Genomic DNA, 23,798 nt, shown 5'->3' with positions numbered 1-23,798 from the left:
TCAAGGCTGAAGACCTCTGGCTCGGGCCTCAGCAAGTCTAACACCAGCCCTGATGACCCCGTTAAAATGGGTCATGACCCACTTTGGGGTCTGACCCACAGTTTGAGAACCGCTGATTGAGACCATGCGTGACAGGTGTTTGTCTAAACTTATTAAAACCTCCAATGACAAGGATTCCACAATCGTCCTATGTATTTTATTCCAGTGCTTAACTGCCCTTAGAGTTAGGAAGTTTTATCTGATGTATAACCTAAATCTTCCTTGCTGCAATTAAAGCCCATTACTTCTTGCCTGTCCTCAGTGGATAAGGAAAACAATATATCACTCTCCTCTTTATAGCAACCTTTTACAAACTTGAAGATTGTTACCATGTCCTCGCTCAGTCTTCTCTTCTCCAGATTAAACAAACCCAATTTTTTCAGTCTTGCCTTGAATGTCATGTTTTCTAGATGTTTGAGTGCAGAATTGACAACGGTACATATGCCAGTGTTTGAGTTACTACAGTACTTCTGATCTGGTTCTCTGCTCCAGAAGGGGGGAGAGAAGCGTGGCAACCTGGGGCCTGGGAAGTCCCACTATGCTGAGGGTGACCCGCCACAGAATGTTGACCAGCTTTCCACCCTGTAAGGAGAGATGGCAATTATAGAGCTGCCTCTCTTTCCAGAGTGGGTCTGGAAAGTTCCAGCACTTTCAGAATAAGGGTGAAAATTGGTAAAACCCACATCATAGCTTCTGTAAAACATGGGAAATTTTTGCCCAAAACTGGTAAAAACATAAACTGAAGGTCCTCATTCATAGTGTATATGCACAAGGAGGCAGTATTAAAGTTCCACAGGCAACTTTAAGACTGGCATCTTCTAACTTTTGAGTGCTTGGTTTTGTAATAGTAACGTTCTTTTAATACAGTTTTTTGGATCTCTCTCTCTCTGTGTATTGTGTGTGTGAAAATTCTTACTGGGACCTTTGAAACTGATAACATGTTGAAATGATTTGACGTTTCACTGCTTGATAAATTCAGAAAATGAGTTGTTGAGTCCTCAGTCAATCTAACAGTCTAATTGGGTGAATAGTTTTTGGTACTATATGATGCAAATATTTCATATTTATTGTGTAATATAATTTGGCTTGAATGTTTTTAGAGATGCAGCATAATTTGAAGAATTCACCCCTGTGCTTCCTCTTCCTATCACGCTTTTTCTCTCCCTCCACTCTCTTTCTTTATCGGATTGACACCTGATTTGTTACATTATGTTCAATTTAAATGCTTACACTTTCTGGAGCAAGGACCCATAGCTCCCCTTGTTTTGTGAGGCATTTGTCATCTTTTTGGGCACTTTAAAATATGATGTCAGCAGAGGGGTCTGAGAACTTCTGATTTCTATTCCTGACTCTTCACTCACCTAACTTCTTTTAGTTCCTTCTGTAAATATTTGTAAAAGCAGCAAAGAATCCTGTGCATGCATCTGAGGAAGTGGGTATTCACCCACGAAAGCTCATGCTCCAAAACGTCTGTTAGTCTATAAGGTGCCACAGGATTCTTTGCTGCTTTTACAGATCCAGACTAACACGGCTACCCCTCTGATACTGTAAATATTTGTTATTTATCTACCTTAAAAGTTAGAAGGGAATAAATAAAAATAAAGGTAGGAGGAGGGAGGAAACCTTTTTGTCCTGTGATCAGAAAGGTCTTGGTTTGACACAAAGCAGAACTTGCCTGATCTGAGCCTAACTTTTTCAGTGAGCTTCTGCATTTTTCTGATCAGTTTCACTTGACTTAACAGTTGTGTTTAATTCTTATTTGAACTGTGCAGTTTTTTTTGCTATGGTTAGACTTTGCAATGACAGTGGAACTAACCAGTGTCACTTGTACACAGTATTAAGCTATGACGTGTACATAAATATTACAAGACATTTATCTGATGTCATACTACATTTAATCTTTGTGTATGGCCAAGAGAAAAAGATGGAAGCTGCAATATCCTTAAATTAACATTTATGTAGAGTTAGTGACTGTCAGTTTTGGTGCCATGAAAAAGATTTCAACCGTAATATAATTCATTAACGTGAGGATTTATTAGCTAATGTGTTGTGAGGCAGAAAGGGAAGCTGACTACTTTCAATGATTCAGTGACTAAAGGGGTAAGGGAAGGAACGTCAACTTACCTCCTTCTTTGAGTAGTGTCCCTATGGGTGCTCCAGTCTAGGTGTTTGTGTGTCCCTGTGCTGTCCATTGGAGAATTTCAATAGCAGTCAGTCCCTCCTGTAGGGCTTCCCTCTGGCCGTGAGGCCAGCTGGCATGCATGGGTATTCCCTTTTCAGTTCCTCCTCAACCGCCCTAGGCTAGAGATGAAGCTAGGAGCTGTCCATTCAGAGATCATTAGCTCCTTTCTTTTTGCAAATTTTTGCTTCTCTTTAATTGTCTTTTCTTTGTATTTAGTTGTCCATGCCAAAAAAAGGGGGGAAGGGGGAGAAATGAAAGGGAAAAAAAGATAGAAAAGGTTTGCCTCCTGCCAACCTTGGTGGGGAGTGATCTCTCTGCACAACTGTATGCCTGGCTCCCCAGGCTTCAAAAAGTGTCTTAGCTGGAAAGATTCCAATGGATGGACATTCGCAATGTATCTATTGCCTCGGGAAGAAGCATAATCCACAAAATTGTGGCTGGTGCCAGCAGCTAAAACCCAGGTCCAGGAAGGACAGAGTTAAAATTCCTGCCGTCCATTCCCCAGAGTCCCCCCAAGAACGATCACCGCAACCTTCTACATCAAAGGCAGGTGATCCCCAAAAGAGGAGCTACTCACTAAAGACCTCTAAGAAAAGGTCTGTGAGTCCCCATAACGAGCCCAGATAGAGCAGGAAATGACTTTCGGCTCCATCAGTATCTTTGGTACCTATGGCGCCAAAGCTGCCTAGAGTCAGTACCCAGGGCACACTTGGTACCAAGCCAACAGAGCCAGTTGGTCCCTCCAATGACCTGATGGGCACAGGGAAGGAAGTTTGAAAGCCAGGTTGTGCATGAGAAACAGATATTCTGCACCAGGGAAGGCTGCGTTGACTAGGTTGTCGGCACCGGCACCAACAGCCATCGGAACTGATACTAGTAGTGCCCGCTCTGACTGACTACAGGTGTGCATTGGACGTCTTGCCCTCTGATGCACCACACTCGCCCCTTCTCAGTACTGAGGCTCCAGCACTGAGCTTGCCAGGAGTAGTGGACACAATGGCATATTCATGCCCTGCACCATTTCTCTCCTATTTGGACTCAGATAGTGAACGAGAGGACTTGGGTTTCTACTGCATGTCCTAGCCCCACACTGGTCCGTGGTTTGGGCAGCCACAGTTCCAGCCACCATCTCCCTACCCGCAGTGGCCAAACTGAGACCTCTGGCAAATCCAGAGGCAACAAGCCTCACAGATCCCTAGCATGGAGTACCAGGCACCCTCCTTTAGCAGCGGCTTCAAAGGTGGCAGACCCTTCTGAGCTATTGGGGGAAGGACTGGAAACTGAATCAGAAAAAGAGGGTATTCTTTCAGCCTATCTTTCATCATCCTCACCTGACGATGCAGTGATGCCCCCTCCGCCTTCCTTGGTGGATGTCTTTAAATCTTTCCAGCACCTAGCACAAAGAGTGGCCGAAGTCTTCCATAAAGTAACTGAACCCCATCACAAACTGGTGAACGTTCTCTACTCTTCCAGCTCTACCAGAGGCCCTCCTAGATCCTGCTAGGGTCATATGGCAGACACACAAACAGGTGGACAAAAAGTACTGTTTGCTAGCAAGGGGCACAGAATTTTTGTTTTCCCACCCACCTCCTTCATGGAAATTTGAATTTGTAATGAAGTAACACAGTCTCTGCAAAGACATTTCTGATCACATCCTGCATTTTACTGTTAGTCAGCAGAAGAGATATACAGATCTAAAAAGCAATAAATGTTCCTTATTATTTATCCATGTAAATAATCGATTAAAAAAAAAAGATTCCAGAGGCGATCCTGTCAATTACAGGCTGGTAACCCTAACTTCAGTACCAGGCAGACTGGTTGAAACTGTAGTAAAGAACAGAATTATCAGATGCACAGATGAATACTATATGTTGGGGAAGAGTCACACAGCTTTTGTAACGGGAAATCATGCCTCATCAATCTATTAAAATTCTTTGAGGATGACTGCAACATACCTGAAATGGGGGGTGCGGGATGGGAGACATTCTCTGAGCTTGGGAGAGTAAGGGTAGCAGTGCTTTGTGGGTAGAGGAAAAGGAGGTCAAGCTTCTGCAAAAGGGGTGGCTGGGGTTCAGCATGGATGACGCTGACTCATGCCCGTGGGAACGTAAGTGCGAAAGACTTTAAAAGGGGCAAGTTTACTCAGTAGCCCTTTCTCCAAACATCAGGGAAGGCAGCACCTTGGTTCAGGGCTCCTATGATTGGTACAGCAGGGAGCCAGCTCCCCTTTCTGATGGCCTACCTTAACTCTCCTATGAGACGGGCTAGTGGAAGCCCCTGGTAGTTATTTGAATGAATATGGAATTGTGAGTGCTGTACACTATTATCTGATGGGTAGTCACAGGTATCTAATAATAAAGCTGTGTCCTGATTAAATCCCTATGAAGTGTCTTCTGTCCTTCATTCGGTATAGTCTGATAACATCAACAAGCATGTGGACTAGGGTGATCCAGCTGATATAGTTTACTTGTCTCATGATGCCTCTGGATTTCTACAGGTTTGCGGGACTTCAATTAGTGTTCCTAATTTTTTTTCATTGTTGTTCCATTGACAAATCTGTCACTCTATTCCTACTCTTGGGCGGAACCATTCCAACATATGGTGATAAGAGGAATTTGCCTCTTCTGTTCAAGTAGTTTCTGTCTAAATTGAGGGAGGGATAGCTCAGTGGTTTGAGCATTAGCCTGCTAAACCTAGGGTTGTGAGTTCAGCCCTTGAGGGGGCCACTTAAGGAGCTGGGGCAGCAAAATCAGTACTTGGTCCTGCTAGAGAAGGCAGAGGGCTGGATTTAATGACCCTTCAGGGTCTCTTCCAGCTCTGAGGTAAGTCCATCTTGTAATATTGTACAACTCCCTTATTTTTAATTTCTCTCCCTTTCAGTGAACTCTGCATCGTAACTTTAAATTGTGGCAACTGTCAGACTGGTGTTTCCACTAAGGTCATTGCTGTGTTTTTAATTTTTAGGGGGCTGCACTTAAATACTTGCCAACTATTGTCAATGATGTGAAATTGGTATTTGATCCAAAAGAACTTAGGTAAGTAATGTTAATAAAGTAATGTACTGTGTACTTCCTGTTATCTAGATCTACATTTTTGTGTTTGAACTTGTGTATAATCATTTAATGCACAACATTTTATATGAATTTTTATTGCTATCTTGGTAACTTGAATCCCTAGGATAAGAAATTATAATCACCTATGATATTGCACTTTGATCAAAATTCATTGCTCCAGCCATCTTCAGGAGTATATATACATATTTTTATTTTAAAGTAAAATGTGTGGTAGGGAAGCTTATTATATTTTCTTGACAAATTTGCAAGGCTGTCTAGTAAAGATCATTTAATGAGATGTCAAAAATTGTAAATCACGTGAGTGATATCAGACTTATAGTTCATGTGTTTCATGCATCACTCTGCACCTCAGTTGATTTGAATAATGATAGCTTTGTTATAGTTCAGTGCACACTAGTTGTGTGTGGAAATTTTACTAGAGCAAAAACAGTCATCTCTCCATGGACCCCTTTTACAAAAAAGGTAAAGGGGAAAATTTGTTTTAAAACAAATAACTAAGATTTTGTAATACCACTAATGTGTGTGTGTTTTTTTTTTAAACTATAGTAATCTATTTTAGATGTTTGATTGCACAGACTCTACATTGTCTTCAATTGTACAGTCTGTGATTTTATTGAAGTAGTTAAGAGAACACTCCAAGTGTTAATAAAAATAAATGTGGAAATTCAGAGTTAATTTTTTAAAAAATAAATGTTTGGAGCTGGAAAATGAGAAAGCTATAATTCAAATGCCAAATTTCAGTTTGGAAATACTCTGTACAAAAAATCATAATTATTGCTGAAATTTTTCATTGCATCCAGAAGCTGAAGTATAACTTTTCATTTACCTGTTCTGCATGCCTCTATATATCCTTTTTCACTAGGTCTCCTGGGGCCATGAGTATAGAGTTCCAAGACTCAGCCATTTCTGAAAGATGTATGGTTGCAAAAAGTATTGAAAAATCTGTCCATAAGTGAAATACTAGCCATTGGGCCATCTTACTAAAGGATGTTGTAAATTTTCCATCACTTTAAGTATTTTAATCAAGATTGGACGTCTTTCTAAAAGATATGCTTAGCTAAACCACAAGTTATAGGGATTGATGCAGGAACTACTGGGTCAAGTTCAATGACCTCTGTTATGCAGGTTGTCAACCGGGTCCCTTCTGGTCCCAAAGCCTGTGATTTTTTTCTGCGTCAGTCTCAGTTCTGCCCCTACCCTAATCGAAGCTGTTCACATAAAGGATGCTTACTATCATGCGTCTTCCCCTACCTGAGTAGCAGGCTTTTGCATTTACAGTAAATCGTATTTATGTTTTAATTGTCTTATGTGTATTTCCTCTGCACCTCAGTTCGATTTTGAAATACATAAGCCAGCATGAAAAACGGAGAAGCTGTATGCTGCTACAAGAGTAGAGCCTTGTTCATCTGTAGTGACATGAGGGAGAAAAATGAAGAGTAGAAATAAATATATTGGCCAAAATAATTTAAACTAATTGTGAACATTGAATTGCTTTTCTATAACTCCTCACTATGTAGAAAAGGGCTTGGTCCTCCTCTGCTCCCCCTTCCACCCGCCCCAAAAAATGTTTACTGAACTAACTGGTCAATTTCTTCTCTAGCTATAGACATTTGCTTTTATATACTTTTGAGATATTAACATATTCCTTTTCTTAATTGCCCATTTTTGTATAGCAAGCTGTTTACAGATTTCATCCTAAATGTTCCAACGGGCCGGCTCACAATTCAGAAGCTGTACTGTTTGATCGAAATAGTTCACAGTGACCTCTTCACGCAGCATGGTAAGCAAAGCTCTGGAAATCATTACATTGTCACATTATTCATTGCCTCTAGATCCCTGTCAGTGTCAGTTTTGTCCTCACTGCAGAAGGTAGTGGAGGTTGCAACCAATTAAAGTTGTTCCACTACAAGGACAAGTAGATTTAGACTATGTGAGAAAATGCTAATTAACAGTTAGTGTAGGTGGTAGATCATGGAGAAATGAAGGCAAAAACTTGTACTTTGTAATTTAAAAGAGCATTAAACACAGTGTAACTGGCTTGGATTGTAATTTTTAAAATATGAAATTGTCACTTTTGCATTTCTGTAATGGAATTTTGTGTCAAGGAAATTGAGAGAGAGAACTCGACCTTTCTGTTTTATTTTTTAAATACTTCCCACAAATTAAATACATTGATGCTATACCATGCACCCACATTTTCATTCCAGTTGCAGTTTGTGGCCCAATGAAAGACCAGTTCAAATGGTTACTTTATGGACTATCTAGGTTTTCATTTGAGGTGCAGCATTACCTTTCTTTCTAGATGGCTATAGTGTAGACCAAAGTGGTGTTTCCTGGTGAGATAAGTTAACACAGTGAGCAACTAACTGTTGCCCTCTCCTCCCTTCCTAGTAATCTCTTCAATTTTGTCAAAGTTCTAAGGGCCTGAGGAGAGAGAGGCAAAGTCTTTCTCTTCATTTAGATGTTTTGTAGTGATCAAGTAGGGTGAATGAATTTAACCAGGATAGCTTAAAAGGAAGCTGCTAAACCATTTAGACCCCAAATTTAGATTTGATGGGTTCTTTTTTAAAAGCTTTCCAAATCTTAATAGTAATAAATGCTGTATTTATGAAACTATAATGAGCAGTGAAAACTAATTTTTGGATTTAAACGTCTCCCTGAAGTGTTTGCAAGCAGACTTCTTATACTGGTGTGTGTGTGTGTGTGTGTGTGTGTGTGTGTATGTGTGTATGTGTATATATATATATATATAAATAATATGGACCATAAAGTAAAATGGGCTATAAAAAAGAGCAGTCTAATTTCGCTGCCCAATTTATACAATTTATACAATTAAACAACGCAGTTTGGATGAAGAAAAATAATTTTTTAATTTAAAAAATATGGTCAGTCTTGATTATTTAAGGGAATTTTAGTAATACTGATAAGGATTTTAAAGAAAATTAAACCTCACAGTATGTATTTTAATGTATCTATTTTGTGGGTAACAATGTTACAGATTTAACAAACATAATTCCTTCTTTGTCTGATATGATTATAAAAAGAAGCTACTTAGGTGAGAGAAGTAACAAGTTACAGAGACTTGAAACTTTCTAGAAGGCTGTGGTCCTTTTTTATCTAGTGTCGATTTTACTTGTAGGTAACGATGACACACTGAAAAAATAAATGAAGTCTGAACTTAGTGATTGGAACGTAGAGTAGTAGGACTTTGATAAATAGGCTTCCTCAGCATTGCAAGGCGTGCAAGCCAACTCTCCCCCGCCCCCCCCAAAACCCCCACCCCAAGCTCAATTTAAAAATTTGTGTCCTATTGAAAAGAAAAATGCATTGACGTTTTTATTTAAGATTATACTGTACATTTCATAGGCTATATGACTTTCCATTCCTAACCTATATTTCTCAGGAATTTAGTGATTATATTGGAAAAATTCCTTTTGTTGCTAAAATATTGGGGAGGGGAGCTAGATAAAAATTTGTTGGGGAAATAGTTCTTAAAATTATTCGTAAGAGGAGTATGAAACAGATTTTTCAGAGTGCATTAGTCCTTAACACTCAACATTTTGAAAGGGCTGTGCAATAGGTGCTGCTCCTTAAAATGCACAAGTACCCTCTGCACCAGTAATGTTCTGTAGTTATCTGAATTATATGTACCCTCATAGCACCATACTGTGAAAATGTATTCCTAAATGTGTGGAGTAATTGCTTTTCCTGTTTTGATTTTTTTAAAATAAATTGATTGGTTAAACCCAGTGTACACACAGGCACAGATATTCTGAATCAGTATATATGCTTTCACATGCAGAATGCCTGCCTGAGAGTAACGGCTCCCAATGGTTCACAGATCATTTAGTGTATTAGGAGGCAAATTTAGCAGATGGCTAATAAAATAAATTACATTCATCTTTCATAATAAGATGACTCTGGCACATAAATGCAGGAATGTATATAGTAGAAATAAGAAACGATCTAGAAACAGGAAGAAGGGTCAAAATGCAAGAACATGAATGTAAAATGTACTACTAAGTATAAAGGAAATTAAGGGGTAAAAACTTACTCTAAGGTTACTTTGTGGGCTAAAGTAAATTTGTAAAAGCAAGGAGGCATGATAGTATATGCATAAAACTTCTTACATCACATTGTACTTGCATGTCCCTAAAACTGAAATAAGTGTGGTATACCCTCTAAGACCAATGATCTATGGTAAAGGTACTGAGTGAAGTCTCACACTTCAGGAGAGACTGGATGGTTAATGAGATTGATAATGAGAGTCAGAAACTCCACCAGCAGCATCCAGAACAGCTGTATCAGCAGAGCTGCATGGAATGAGGTCCGGTAGAGCCATCCTCTGTTTACACACCTGGGACTATGACATTAAATGCTTAGTAACCTCAGTAGATAAGGTTGGACAAGCTACAGTAAAAGCTGTTCTATCTGGCATATTGGGAGAATGAGGGGTGCCGGTAAGTGAAAAATACCAGTTAACTAAGAGGGAAGGAGTTTGGGTGCAGGAGGGGGCATGTGAGGGGGGGTGTGGGGTGCCAGATCCATAGAACGTTCACCTCGGGCAGCTCCCCGCAAGTGGTGAGCTGTCCCAGCTGCTCTTAGGCGGAGGCACAGCAGACGACTCCGCGCACTGTCTCTGCCCACAGACGCTGCCCCCACAGCTCCCATTGACCACAGTTCTCAACCGCTGGGAGCCGAAGAGCTAGCGCTCGAGGCAGGGGCAGTGTGCAGAACCGCCTGCTGCTCTTCCACCTAGGAGCAGACGGGACAGGTCACTGCTTGCGGGGAGCCTCCCAAGGTGAGTACCGCCAAGAACCGGCACCCCGCATCCCTTCCTGTGCCCCAACCCACTGCCCTGATCCCTCCCCTGCACCCAAATTCCCTCCCAGAGCCTGCGCTCCACACTCCCTCCAGTACCAACCGGACTATAACCTGGAATTTCAATGAAGATCAGAAATGCTGTTTTATAGAGCTTTCTGATTGGTGAAGTGCTGGAGAAAACAGTTTTTATTATACCACGAACAAGCCAGAAACTGCACCAGCAAGAGCACTAGCTACTGCACTAGCAGAATAGTTCAGCAGGATCTTCATGCTCTCTAGGCCTCTAAGAAATAATTGTAACCTGACACTTTCCAGTTATGTTTCTGGTCATCTGTGATAACATCCTCAAGTTGGTGTCTAACAGGAAGAGGAGTAAAGCAGACTCCTTAGCCAATGGCAGATGAGGAGGAGTAGAAGCAGCTTTCAAAGCCCTTGAAGTTTCTGGTGGTCAGAAATGGTGTGGAGGTGTAAAGTATTCACCACGATTGACTGACTTTGACATTTCGGTGAAGAGTGAGGACAAGAAAGTATTTGGGTGGTGATGGAGGGCAGGATATGAAATGTGAGGGGATTGATTGAATGGTGAAGAAAGATGAGGGTGACAGACTGAGCAGATGGTAAGAGAGGATTTGGTGATGGAAGAGGGTACGCTTCTCTGGAAGACCATTGTAATGGTTTGAGGTTTATGCATATGTCTAACACTACACGTACATGAAGTCTGGTTATAAAATGTGTATAACTACTAAATAACAGCATGACTGTTAGGAAAAATATGCTATCGAAGTACACGCCACTAGAGAACAGGACAGGTTTTATCTGTGGTATGTCCAGCTAACTTCATAAATCAGAATGCCTCGAATACATGGATTTCAGAAGACTTTGGGATATTTTCTCCACACATTTCCCCCTTCTCCCCAAGCAGCTGAAGTATCAGTTATTGACAATGCTGGAGGAAACATACTGAACCATAACCAATGGTCTTTATTCTTTATGGCAACCTACGTTACTTTTAGCAGGATTCCTGTTGCTTTGGAGGGAAACTCCTATACAGTACTTTAATTTTGTTGCTTGTTCTGTTTCTGTAGTGATTCAAAATGGAGAACTTGTACCAAAAAGGACAGAGGTTGATTAGTGTTTAAAATTAGCCAATCAGTCAAAGGAACATCAAACAGGGAAATTTTGTTGGTGAGGAATTATCAGTTGACTTCCAAGACCCACACTTTTCAAGGCCTGTGACCATTTCCAAATTTTCTACATAAATTTCCAAGTATAACAGAGAACTCTGTACAGACGGATTCTACTTTGGGTATTCATCACATTTCTAGCTTTAAGACAATATTCGCTACTGTTTGAAGAAAAAATTGTTTTCTTTTACTGCTGGAAATTATTCCCCTACTAATAGAACCAAACCAATTTATATAAATTCGTTAGGGTCATAGTCATTGAGTTCCATCCAAAGGCTACTTTGTACATCTACTTTAGTCTGTTAGATGTCCCCCTAGTTTTATATCCTCACTGATATCCTCATTTTTCTGAAGCTTGATAGATAAATTAGATTTCCCTTGGGGGTGGGGGTGTGACGGTGCTGCCCGTTGGAGCCAGCTGAGGTCACTCAGTCAGGGTTAACTGCAAACAAAATGGGGCAGACAAACCCCAAACGCTGGTGGTTATTCCAATACTAGGATTTACTAAGCCAGCACAAAACAGCTTCTATAGTACCTCACTGGTTACTTAGAAGTCCAAACCATGCAGTTCCGTTAAAGTGCCCAGCCTCAGGCCTCCGTCCAGACACACCTGTCAGATATGATGATGATTCCTGAAAATCTTACTTCATCATATAAAAGAAAAGGTTCTTCCAATCCCAAAGGATCAGCCACATACCCAGGTCCAATTATAACTTAGATCTTACCCAAAATACATGCTATAGCCAATTTTTATTAACTAAGCTAAAATTTATTAGAAAAGAAAAGAGAGAGTGTTGGTTGAAAGATGAATACACATACAGACTTGAATTCAGTTCTTGAGGTTCAGATACATAGTAGAGGTGAGCTTATAGTAGCCAAAAGTCCTTTTAGAAATAGTCCATAGGTTATAGTCCAATGTCCATATTCAGGGTGGCTCCAGTCAATGACTGGGGATCTCAATCCTTGTGGCTTAAGGTTTCCCCCTCTTGAAACCCAAAGCGGATCTGAGATGAAGAAGGATCATGTCCCAGGCTTCTTATACATTTCCAGCAGCCTTTCGGCCTGAGAAAACAATAGGCTTAACTCCTTCTCCCAACATCCTGGCAATTAGCACAGAGTAATTTATCCATTAAACAGTTCAGATACAGGTTACCACAACCTTCAAAAAGACACATAGACAATAATACTATTTCACTCGAGTATCATCATAAATGCTAATATTCCTTTTTTGATCTTTGAATTAAAACTATAGCAATAGACAAGACTTGTTTGCTGACATCCCAAGACCTGAGCAAACACCTCCCCTTCTACCTCCAACAATGCAGACTTGCATTTCAAAGCTCTGTTCATTTACATATCTTGCTAACCAGTTCTTAAGGTTCACCCATGGTCAGGTCAGTCGGTGAGGTGAGTTAATTAACTCTTTCTGACCCTGTCACCTTGTAATGAGATATTATATTATACTCGTAACATCACGGGGGAAACAAACAAATAATTATTTTGGTCTTTCTTTGGCATGGACAAAGCTCTTGGGAAATGATACCCAAACTTCTCTCTCCTCTCACAAAAGAACCATATTTAAATTGTTTCTACATTCATTTGTCCTTGATCTGATTTGATAGAACAGTTACTGTAAGGGCATTAAAAAGATCATTTGGTCACGGTTACGTTGTTAGAGAAATTCCTTAGAGTCTTTGACAAAACATTATTGCCTTGGAATTGTATCATATAGATGATCCAAGTGTGTTCTGTTTGATTTGCAAGAGTTATTTAAAATCTAGAGGCTGATGCTTTTTCACGCCTTATGATTTTCTGGAGGATTTCTGTTTTTGGTTTACGCAGTTTGTAGCTATATTAATATTAGAAGAAGCATGGTCAATAGGAATAAAGTGTGGGAATGAGAATATGTGGAGTCAGTATCTTGAACAAGATACTTAACATTTCTGTGAATTTGTAGAGATTTTCAAAAGAAAGTTAAGTGGGTTAGGTGCCCAAATCCCTTTGGAATTCAAGGGAATTAGGTGCCCAGCTCATTTAAAAATCCCAGCTTTCATTTCTAAAAATTGGGATGCTGCTTTCTTACTTTGGAAAGCATTTTGAAGTCTAATTCTGCACAGTACTGAGTATGTTGATATTTAGAAGTTAAAATCCTAATTCAGCCAGGTACTTGGGTACATCCCTAACTTTAAGAATGCAAGAGACAAGATGGGTGAGAAAATATCTTTTTTGGACTGACTTCTGCTGGTGGAAGGGGCAAGCTTTCAAGCTTCACAGAGCTCTTCCTCAGGTCTGGGGAAGGTAACCAAAGTGTCCAAGCTAAATGCAAGGTGGTATTGATGGTTAAGCTTAAGGGGTTTATACATGTTGTAGGAGACCAAGGGTGCAATTAACATCTCTGCAGTCGTAGGATAAAGGAGGATTAGTTAGCAGCAGTGTTTGTTGCAAATTGTTGTAATAAGCCATAAAAGCAGTATCTCTGTGAAGTCCATGGTTTTTTTTAGTGTCCAGGAGAGTTACGAATTTAAGCTCCTAGGCTTGTCTTTGAAAATGTTGTGTAGGTTTCCTTTGAGGATGAGGAATGAAAGACCAAATATGGAATGATCACTTTGTGAAAAGTGTTCACCCACAGGTGATAGGATGTTTTTGTCTTTTATAATTTTTCTCTGAGAGTTCATTCAAGAGCATAGTGCTTGTCTTGTTTCACCCACATAGTTGTTGAGGCATTTGATGCACTGGATGAAGTACACAACATGTTGTGATAGCATGTGTAGGACCATGGATCTTGAAAAGGTATGTTCTGGGGGGCACTGATCTTCATAGCAGTGGTGATAAGCCTATAGAATTTGCATCTGTTCTGGCAGGGTCTGGTTACATAGGGAGTGGGCATGTGTATAAATATGTATTTGAATACACTGGTTTTGCAATAACCTAATGGATGCTTTAAACTATAACTGTATTTAATTTTTGTTATGGATGTTGTTAATGACCTAAAATATACAACTCAGACTCCAAGATTTGGTTTTATACTAATGGTTTATCTGCTTAGTCATGGTATAACTATTTTTGAGTAGCTTGAACTCTTTTGTAAAACAAAGGCAAGTGTCAACTGAATTATGTGAGTTCTGGGTTTTTAGCTGAAAAATCAGGTGATTTCTCTATTAGAAAATTGCTTGTCCATAAAAGTTTAATAGAAAGCATACACCATTTATATGTACTCTCACTGTTTAATTCTCATAAAAATGTTAATCTTTATCTCAGTGCTATATAATGGGAGCAGAGTTATTTAATGTCACTTTATGGATCATTTTGTTTAATGTGACCAAACAAAAAATTAAAAAACATACTACTTAGTGTTCATAAAAATAAATGTTTTAAACTGACGAATTTCTTAATGTTCATGCAGTTTGCTGTAACAAAGTTCCCATATCAGTATTTTGGTGAAATATTTTTGCTTGGATATTCATAAGCCGTTAATGCTTGTTGAGTGTCCTCTTATAAAGATTAATACTTTATTCTCAATGCACGTTACCCTGACATTAATCATTGTGGGATAGACCAGTGCAGCAAGGGAGGAACAGATGTCGAATTATTGTTGTCTGTAATCATTGTGTATCATACTTATGAGCTACCTTCAGAGCTGGCTTTTGACCAGGAGAGTAGTGATGTAGACTATAGATTTATTAAGGTTGCACATTCATCAGTGCTCGGAGGTACATGTGACAGTCAATTTGATAAAGATTAACCTTTGCTATTCTGTACTTTCTGATAATTTAAATATAGATGATAAAATATTGAGAATAATATTCAGGTTTATAGGAAGGATGCATTCAAGGCATCACCTGCTTTGTACATCATATTATTGTAGTGCTGGTTGTAAAATAATTTGCCTGAAATTATCTTTGGATTGCTACCTCTGGGTCATACTGCCTGTAATTAGGGCTGGCTACAAAATATCAATTTGGTTTTGTGAGAAAAATTTGAGGTTTTGAAAATTGTTTTCATTCTAATACAGAATGAAGCAGAGACCTTTCAAAATGTTTAGATACATCCTGTAACTGAGAAACCTTCCTGAAAAATTAGCATTTTTTTTGACAAGAAAAAAACTTTGTGAACATTTTTTCAACCTGCTCTAGCTGTGATGCATGCTATCAGCAGAGTGGAATTTGTAGTTCAAAGGTAAAGACTTTTGCCTCCCAGCACAAATATTAGGTCTGCTCCTTGAGTGCTAGAAGTGGGAGTGCTTATTGACACAAAAATCACTCTCCCCCTCTAAATGCTACTACTGTGAAATGCTTTATATATATAGATATAAAAATATATATATATATGTAAATATAAATATATATATTTCCCAATATATCGTAATCACAACTTCCATTTTCTTAGTTCCTGATATTTATTACTTTCAGACTGCTGAAGAATAAGCTTTAGACTGTAGAATTTTTTCTGTGCAGTGTTCCCCCCCATAATAGAGGGTACCAGAAGGTCCCAGAAAGATCTCATGGTGATGACTGTGACTGTAATGTACTTTTATTTGCCTGTGAAAGCTATCATGTCTGGGTAGGAAATCTCCAAGTAGAATAACTATAATTAACTAATATTACTGTCCCAAACAAGTACGAGTATGGGAGTGATTACCTTTTTTTTCAGTGAAGCCTTTGAAATAAAGCTAAGGCCAAATCCAATAGCAGAGTTATCTTCTGTGCAAACCTTTTTTGTGTGTGTGTGACTGATATTGATTGATGGTGCACCTGAGACATCCACGACTCCTTGTTTTATCTTTATGTTATATAACCTGCAAGATTTACAAACTACACAGTTCATTTACTCACAGTTTGGTTCTTGGGAAAGCAGAGATCCACTGAAATTATGACACAGAAATTTTGTCAAGTCCTCTTTGCTACTTGAAAGAAGCCAGCCCTCTGTATAGAGGTTTATTATAATTTCAAATGGAAGTAACATGACAAATCAATTTCTTTGTCTCTTAAAATCAGCTTGCTTACCTTCTCTATTGATCAGTCTCAGCTCCAGGCAACTCACTCAAAGCTGATATAACTGCAATTTTAGATTTCCACATGCTTTGCAGTTACTACATTGATCTGTGACCATTCTCTAGTAGTAAGATTTAAAAGGGACATGAAATGTGCAATCCCTAATTAAGGGCTTTTGTAATGGTACTGATTAATGCACCCAGACGCTTCACAAAGAGAAGTTAGCAGCAGTGGTGCTACTTTATTGAGGACCCTAAGCAAGAATGTTCCCCTCCCCCAAACACACACTAATAATTAATAGGGGCCACCGTGAGCTGCTTGGGGGCCTTAAAGCAATTGCTTTTCTGCTTATGCCTAGTGCCAGCTCTGGGAATTAGTACAGTTACTTCTCCATAGTGCCTGCCAACCATGTGTCAGAATCCCGCTTTTACTTATGTAATTAAAAGCAGTATTCCACAAACTGGTTATTTTAAAAAAAAAAACAAACAAAAAACTTGTCTATTTTGAGTCTGAGGTAAATGAAGTCCCTCACAATTTAATCTTATTGAATTACTTATGAATACATTACAGCAGCTAGTGTTCAAGAAGCCATTTGTTTTGTTCCTTATTAGGAGTTAAACATATTAAAGCATACTTAGTCAGACCTATGAGAGTATGTATAACCTCCTCCATAATGGATTTGAAAGGCTGCACCGTGTGATAGATTTTCCAATAATCTGCAATGTATTACCTCAGAACAGCTTCACAGGAAAATAAAAGTTTGGATTAATATTTATAAGAGTATTTCTTAGCAGCATTTCTAATACTTGCCTTATTTAGCTGATGGCAGGATATTCTTCTGTGTCTCATATCCCCATTTTTTCATTGCCATAATCTTTAGTGAATGTGGTTTAGGATCATGTATCTTGAAAACTCACAGCAGACTATTAGGTTAAATACTTATAATTCATTACCTGCAGCGTAGGAGTCTTGTCCGACTTCATATTACATAAATTGCTTTCAGATACAATAAAAGATTCTGTCAGTGTGCCATATTATTAATGTTTGTTATGCATGTATACATTTTCTTGTCTGGTAGGTAACACCAAATCTTATTAATTTATTATAGACCCCTTAAGGTTTTCTTTGTACTTTTCAAAACTGAAATGCAGTTTGGGCCACTGTTACGCTTTGTTAACTTTATAGGCTATGCCTACACTTAAAAGGCTACCGTAGCACAGCTGCAACTGTGTCACTGTAGAGCTTAAGTGTAGAGACTCACTACAGCAATGGGAGGGGTTCTCCCTTCACTGCCCTGAAAGGCAGTAACTAAGTCAACAGAATGATTCTTTCGTTGACCTGGTGCTGTCAATACTGGGGTTAGGTTGGCATAGCTACATCTCTTAAGGTGTGTGGATTTTTCACTCTTGAGAGATGTAGCTATGCTGATGAACGTTTCAAGTGTAGACCATCGCCTGAGCTTTCTAGTCTCTAAAAATGTGAATCTATAGATAATACTTACCTGTAAGGTACATAGAACCCTATAATGACAATATTTATCTGTGGATATACAATGCAGGCCTAATAGTTGTGCCCTGAGGCAAACATTTCAACTCCCAAGCTGTGATTCTGCTCCCTTGAAGCCTTATGCTAGAGGCTAAATGACCAAGGATCAGATAAACAGAAATACTACGTTCAAGGGATTCTGCTATTAGCTCTGTAAAGATGAATATTGTTCCTGTGTTAGAAACAAAGAAGTCTGAAGGTAATTGAAAGTACTTGCTAATAATTAATGCATTATTTGTGAGACTATAAAATATTAGCCATGCCATTAATTAAAACAGTATTAAAACATAACCATATTACTTTCCCTTTTTCATGTGAATGTGACATTTTCTGAAAAATATGCTGCCTATCTTTTTTTTTAATAACCTAGTCCCTTGTATAACATAGAGGTACTGTGCTCAACCATTAAAGTGGAACTTATGCTTCTGCATGTGTGTAGTCTCTTGGGGTGATCAAGGTGTAACACAAATGAGCTTTGAGAGATCTCTCCACTGTTTGGCCAGAAAGGCGGTGGATGTAATATTAATTAAATTTTGGGTGTGTGCGGTGGGAGAGGGCTTTGGAAGAAGATGGTTGGAAAGTGTGTCCGTGGCTAAAGGAGAGTAAAATGGATTTTCAGCCATCCGATAAGATTAATATGCAGGAAGTGTTGGGAAAAAAATCCCATGAATTTCAGTACCAGGCTGCTTGCATGCATCATCACATAGTTGAGTGATGTTGTGATATATAAGGACTTGATGTTGCCTCGTGCGGTGATATCATTCTCTGTGGCTAATATCATTACTTGTCCTGGAAGGAAATTCAGAAAAAGTGACAACTGGTTAGTGTGAAGTAGCATTCTCTTCAAGGAATGTAGTGTCTTCCTTATCTGTTCCTCCTCCCGCCCCCTCCCCCCCCCCCGAATACCTCGAGGGCCCATGTTGCTCCTTCATCTCTGACAAGAAACATCTAGCTTTGCTCCTTTATGAAGAAGAAGGAACTATTTCTCTCCACCACCATCCCTGCTTCTCAGTTGGGGTGGGGACACCCACAAAAATCATTGCATTGCCCCAACTCATAATTAAGGGTTCTGTGGCAAGTCAGGACAGTTCCTTACTTCTTGACTACATCCTTCTTCCCCTTAAGGCAAAAACATAATGAAAAAACTTTCCACTCTTTTTGCAGCCTAATTTGCAGGGCATATGTTCACTGGATTGTGTCAATGCTAACTTGATAGTGCTTTGTTCTGCCTCAGTATTATAGGAAAGTTGAACAGTCCTATCCATTCAAACTGTAAAGGTGCCGTACAGTTACACGTGCAAAACTGCATACCTTTTTCCTTAGTTATGCAGTGCCCTGTGCTCAGTTGTGGGTGTGTCATTTGCATGATCACAATGCTTAAATACATGTAGTTATCATAAGTAAGAGTAGTCATGTGTTTAAAGTTATGCATATGCTTAAGTACCTTGCTGAATTGGAGCCTGGGGACAAAGCGTGTACCAGTCGTTTATACTGCAGGTTGTCTAGGGAATGTCTACACTGCAATAAAAGACATGTGGCAGCGAATCTCAAAGCCTGAGTCAACTGACTCAGTTGACCTGGGCTCTGAGACTTACTGCTGAAGGATTTTTTTGCTGTGTAGTTGTACTCTGCTATAAAGATGTCACTTTGCATTTGCTTATGACTGTCTGGTTTTTTGGTTTTTAAACTTTTGCCCAAAATTTGCTCTGGCTTTCTGTCTTCCAGGAAGTTAACTTTTTTCCTGAAAGTGTTGTTTAAAATATTTGATCTGTTTGCAACATGATATGTGTGTATACTATGAAATTATGTCAGACATATTTGTAACATTGTATCTTTATGTGCAGACTGCAGGGAGATCTTGCTGCCAATGATGACAGATCAGTTGAAGTATCATTTGGAAAGGCAGGAAGACTTGGAGGCTTGCTGCCAACTGCTTAGTAACATCCTCGAAGTCCTTTACAGGAAAGATGTGGTTAGTAACTGATGTTCATACCAATTAGCTCTTAAGAATACCGCGTCTTGTGAGTGACAGGAGTGATCATGAAGTGAAGCTGGCAATAACTTAGTTTTTGTCATTTATTTTTGTTCTGAGTGTTTGCTTTCTTTTTCTTTCTTCACCTCCTCTATTGTGGTGGTCGGTGGTGAGGTGGCGTTGTCTGATATTTACTCTTTCACCATTCTGCTCTATGGCCTAAACGTTTCTCACTTATGACAACTTTTATTCTGGCCAAGAGGAAATGGAATATGGCTCCCGCTCCAGATATTGGTCAGATGCTCACAGGAGTTGAGCATCCTTCCTCCACAGCACTTGCATCTCCTGCCACATTGGGGAGCATTTGATGAGTTTGGAACATGAACTCTTCAACCTCTTCATTGCATTGATGCTGGTTTGTTGGGCCAGCTTTTGGTCCTTTGGTGGTGGTTCATCAACTAAAGAAGATAAAAACTGAGTGTGCTGTTTGAAATTTGTAGCAGAAAATTTCAATACAGGAAAAAAGAGTCTCTTACAAGTCTCTCTCTGTAAAAGAGTAGTTTTAAATGACTTTCTTAGCAACAGGACTTGTTCGAGTTATGGGAAAATCCAAAATGCTGGTTTGATGGTCTGAATGAACAATTTGTCAGGAATTTAAAATGTACAGAAATATCCCCGTGTGATCTATGACATTTAAAAACAATCTGTGGAAAATAGGCTACTCTTCAGACAGCTCAGTAAAATAAAACAGTCCCCCTCTAGCCAGTTCTCTCAAGATATAACTAAGTAACTTGACAATGCTTCCCTCTGCTTGAGTATTATAGGGAAGTTGAACAGTCCTAGCCATTCAGAATGTAAAGGTGCTGTACTATTATACATGCAAAACTGCACAACTTTTTTTTGTTATGCAGTTGTGGGTGTGTCATTTGCATGATCTCAATTTTTTATTGACTAGACAGTAACTATACAAATCTCTCTCCTTTGATGGGGAGCTATAATCTGTTGTGGCTATTTGCCAGCGATAAAGATTTTTGGTCGAGAGGGTTGCTGCCTGAGTCTGGATTCCTATACAAGAGCTGCATAGCTACCTACACTTTGGCCAGGGCAAGTTCCAACTTTTTAAAAACTGTCCTTGGTAACTGCATTCTTCCACGATCCCAGATTCTTCTTCGAGTGATTGCTCACATCCATTCCAGTTAGGTGTGCGCGCCGTGCGTGCACGTTCGTCGGAAACTTTTTTACCCTAGCAACTCCAGTGGGCCGGCAGGTCGCCCCCTGGAGTGGCACCGCCATGGCGCCCAATATATATCCCTGCCGGCCCACCCGCTCCTCAGTTCCTTCTTACCGCCGTGTCGGTCGTTGGAACTGTGGAGCGCGGCATAGCTGTCCTCCACGTCCCTAGCTCTCCTTGTTCTCTATCGTTATCTTTATTGTAGTTGTTAATTAGATTGTTAAGTGTAGATAGTAGTAGTTAAGTGATAAGTAGTTTGTAAATAGTTCTTCGCCGGGGGCTTAGCCCTTCCCGGCACCCGGCACCGGGCTCATGCCTGGTTCGCCGGGCTTCAAGCAGTGTGCGGCCTGCAAGAAGCCCATGCCTACCAGCGACCCCCACGACGCGTGCCTGAAGTGCCTGGGGGAATCGCACAGATCCGACAAGTGCCGCATCTGCAAGGCTTTTAAGCCAAGGACTAAGAAGGAGAGGGATCAAAGGCTCCGGACTCTCCTTATGGAGGCGGCACTTGACCCGGCGGCTTCGCAGGCCGTGATGTCGGCGCCGGCACCGGATCGCACCGGCACCGAGAAGACTCCCCGGCACCGACCTTCTCCGGCACCGGGGACAGAGCCTAGGCCGTCGAAGTCCATTACTCCGGCCAGGCAGACCCGAGTGGAGCGCCCGGCCTCAACATCGGCCGCGGCGCCGCCGGCACCGTCGACTCCGGGCCCGGCGGGTCCGTCGAGTCCGGTGCCGCCAAGCTCCCCCATGACATCTGGGGTCGAGATAGTGGTGCCATCCACACCAGAGACCTTCGCCTCGGCACGGGACCTCATAGCCATGACCGAGCCCACTCAGCTACCACCCCCGGTACCTCCGGTGCGGGTCGTGTCCAGAGGCAAGCCTATGATGTCGGCACCGTCTCGGGACTCACGTTCTCGATCCAGGTCCCGACGTCACGGTCGCTCCAGATCCCGCCGCCGCTCGCAGTCCCGGCACCGCTCCCCTCAGCGGTACCGGTCGCACTCGCGGCGCCGGTCGACATCGAGACGATCGCGGTCAGACTCCAGCCGCCGTTACCGGCACCGCGATTCCAGGAGCCGATCCAGACATTCGCCGCACCGGTCGACCTCCCGGCGCCGAGCTGGTGGCAGGTCCCGGTCCCGGTCGACCTCCCGGCACCGAACCGGTGGTAGGTCCCGATCCCGGCACCGAAGCGGCGCCCGGTACCGGTCCAGATCCCGGCACCGTGACAGAACCCGGTCCCGGTCCCGGCACCGATACGACTCCCGGCACCGGTCCCCGGCACCGAGACGATCGCCCGTGCCGGCCCGCGCGGACCCTTACCATCCAGGGTCCGCCCCGCCATGGCCCTCTAGACAGCCGTCCGTGTCTTCATTAACGGACAGTGGGTACGCGCTGGGCACCGACCGGCAGGCGGCGCTGTTCAGTGAGCCTCCACAGCAGGACCAAGGCCCGCAGCAATGGGGTTTCTGGACACCCTGGGCATATCATCAGGCCCAGGGCCCCCAACAGCTCCCTGCTAGGCCGGCGACTGCGGAGCGCAGGGCACCTGAAGCCTCGCTGTCTCGCCCCCCTCCCTCCCCGGATGGGGAGGAAGGGTCCAAGCATCAAGACTCCGCTTTGGCTCCTGAGGCAGAGGCGAGGGCCGAGGGAGACCCCCCATTAGACACTCTCTTGCCGGGGGTCTCCTCATCCTCCTCCCCTGATGAAGCGGTGGCTGGGACCTCCTCCAACAGCCCCCCCCCGCTGGACCTCAGGGCGCACCAGGACCTCCTCAGGCGAGTAGCCCAAAATCTGAGTCTGCAAGCCGAGGAGGTCTCGGAGGTAGAGGACCCTATTGTGACCATCCTCTCGGCAGACGCTCCCACCAGGGTCGCCCTGCCGTTCATACGAACCATCCAGGCCAACGCCAACACCATCTGGCAGTCTCCGGCCTCCATTCCTCCCACTGCGAAGGGCGTCGAGAGGAAGTACATGGCTCCTTCGAAGGGATACGAGTACCTCCACGTACACCCGACTCCGTGTTCCCTGGTGGTCCAATCCGTTAACGATAAAGAGCGTCACGGCCAGGAGGCTCCAGCCCCCAAATCCAGGGAGGCCAGGCGGATGGATCTCCTCGGCCGTAAGGTGTACTCGGCTGGGGCGCTGCAGCTCAGGGTCTCCAACCAGCAGGCCCTGTTAAGCAGATACGCCTTCAACTCCTGGGTGGCAGCAGATAAATTCAAGGAGCTGCTGCCACACGATGCTCGTCAGGAGTTTACGGCCATCTTAGAGGAAGGCAAGAAGGTCGCACGCACGTCCTTGCAAGCCTCTTTGGACGCTGCGGATTCGGCTGCCCGTACCCTCGCGTCGGGTGTAACAATGCGTCGCCTCTCCTGGCTGCAGGTTTCCGGCCTTCCGCCGGAGCTCCAGCACACTATACAGGACCTTCCTTTCGAAGGCCAAGGATTATTCTCGGACAAGACAGACCCCAGACTCAAGAGTCTGAAAGACAACCGAGTCATCATGCGGTCACTTGGGATGCACACACCAGTGACGCAACGCAGACCCTTCCGGCCGCAGCAACAACAACAACAGCGCAGGCCGTATTCCCAGTTCCGCCAGTGGCAGGACCTTAACAGGCGCCGCGGCAGGAACGGAAGGCGCAGGCACTCGGGGAACCAAGGGGGGCAAAACCAAGGCTCCTCTAAGCCCCCGCCTGGACCCAAGCCTTCATTTTGAAGGTGTGCCCGAGGGCGCAGTAACAGTTT

General features: G+C 42.2%; 2 protein-coding genes across 5 annotated transcripts in view; one reads left to right on the top strand and one right to left on the bottom strand.

Annotated features, from left to right (window-relative positions):
* The window catches only part of DOCK1 (dedicator of cytokinesis 1), a 620,463-nt gene that overhangs the window by 167,422 nt on the left and 429,243 nt on the right, over positions 1 to 23,798 (top strand). For all 4 annotated transcript variants that reach the window (XM_050959274.1, XM_050959273.1, XM_050959275.1 and 1 more), the window contains 3 exons: positions 5,186 to 5,256; positions 6,969 to 7,075; positions 19,684 to 19,811. In XM_050959274.1, coding sequence (XP_050815231.1) covers positions 5,186 to 5,256; positions 6,969 to 7,075; positions 19,684 to 19,811 — 306 coding nt within the window. The remainder of the gene's footprint in view (positions 1 to 5,185; positions 5,257 to 6,968; positions 7,076 to 19,683; positions 19,812 to 23,798) is intronic.
* The window catches only part of LOC127054057 (uncharacterized), a 511,088-nt gene that overhangs the window by 237,804 nt on the left and 249,486 nt on the right, over positions 1 to 23,798 (bottom strand). The window lies entirely within an intron of this gene.

The sequence above is a fragment of the Gopherus flavomarginatus genome, chromosome 6 (genome assembly GCF_025201925.1).
Source record: "Gopherus flavomarginatus isolate rGopFla2 chromosome 6, rGopFla2.mat.asm, whole genome shotgun sequence".
Classification (NCBI taxonomy): Eukaryota; Metazoa; Chordata; order Testudines; family Testudinidae; genus Gopherus; species Gopherus flavomarginatus.
This window is presented reverse-complemented; position numbering and strand designations above follow the sequence as displayed.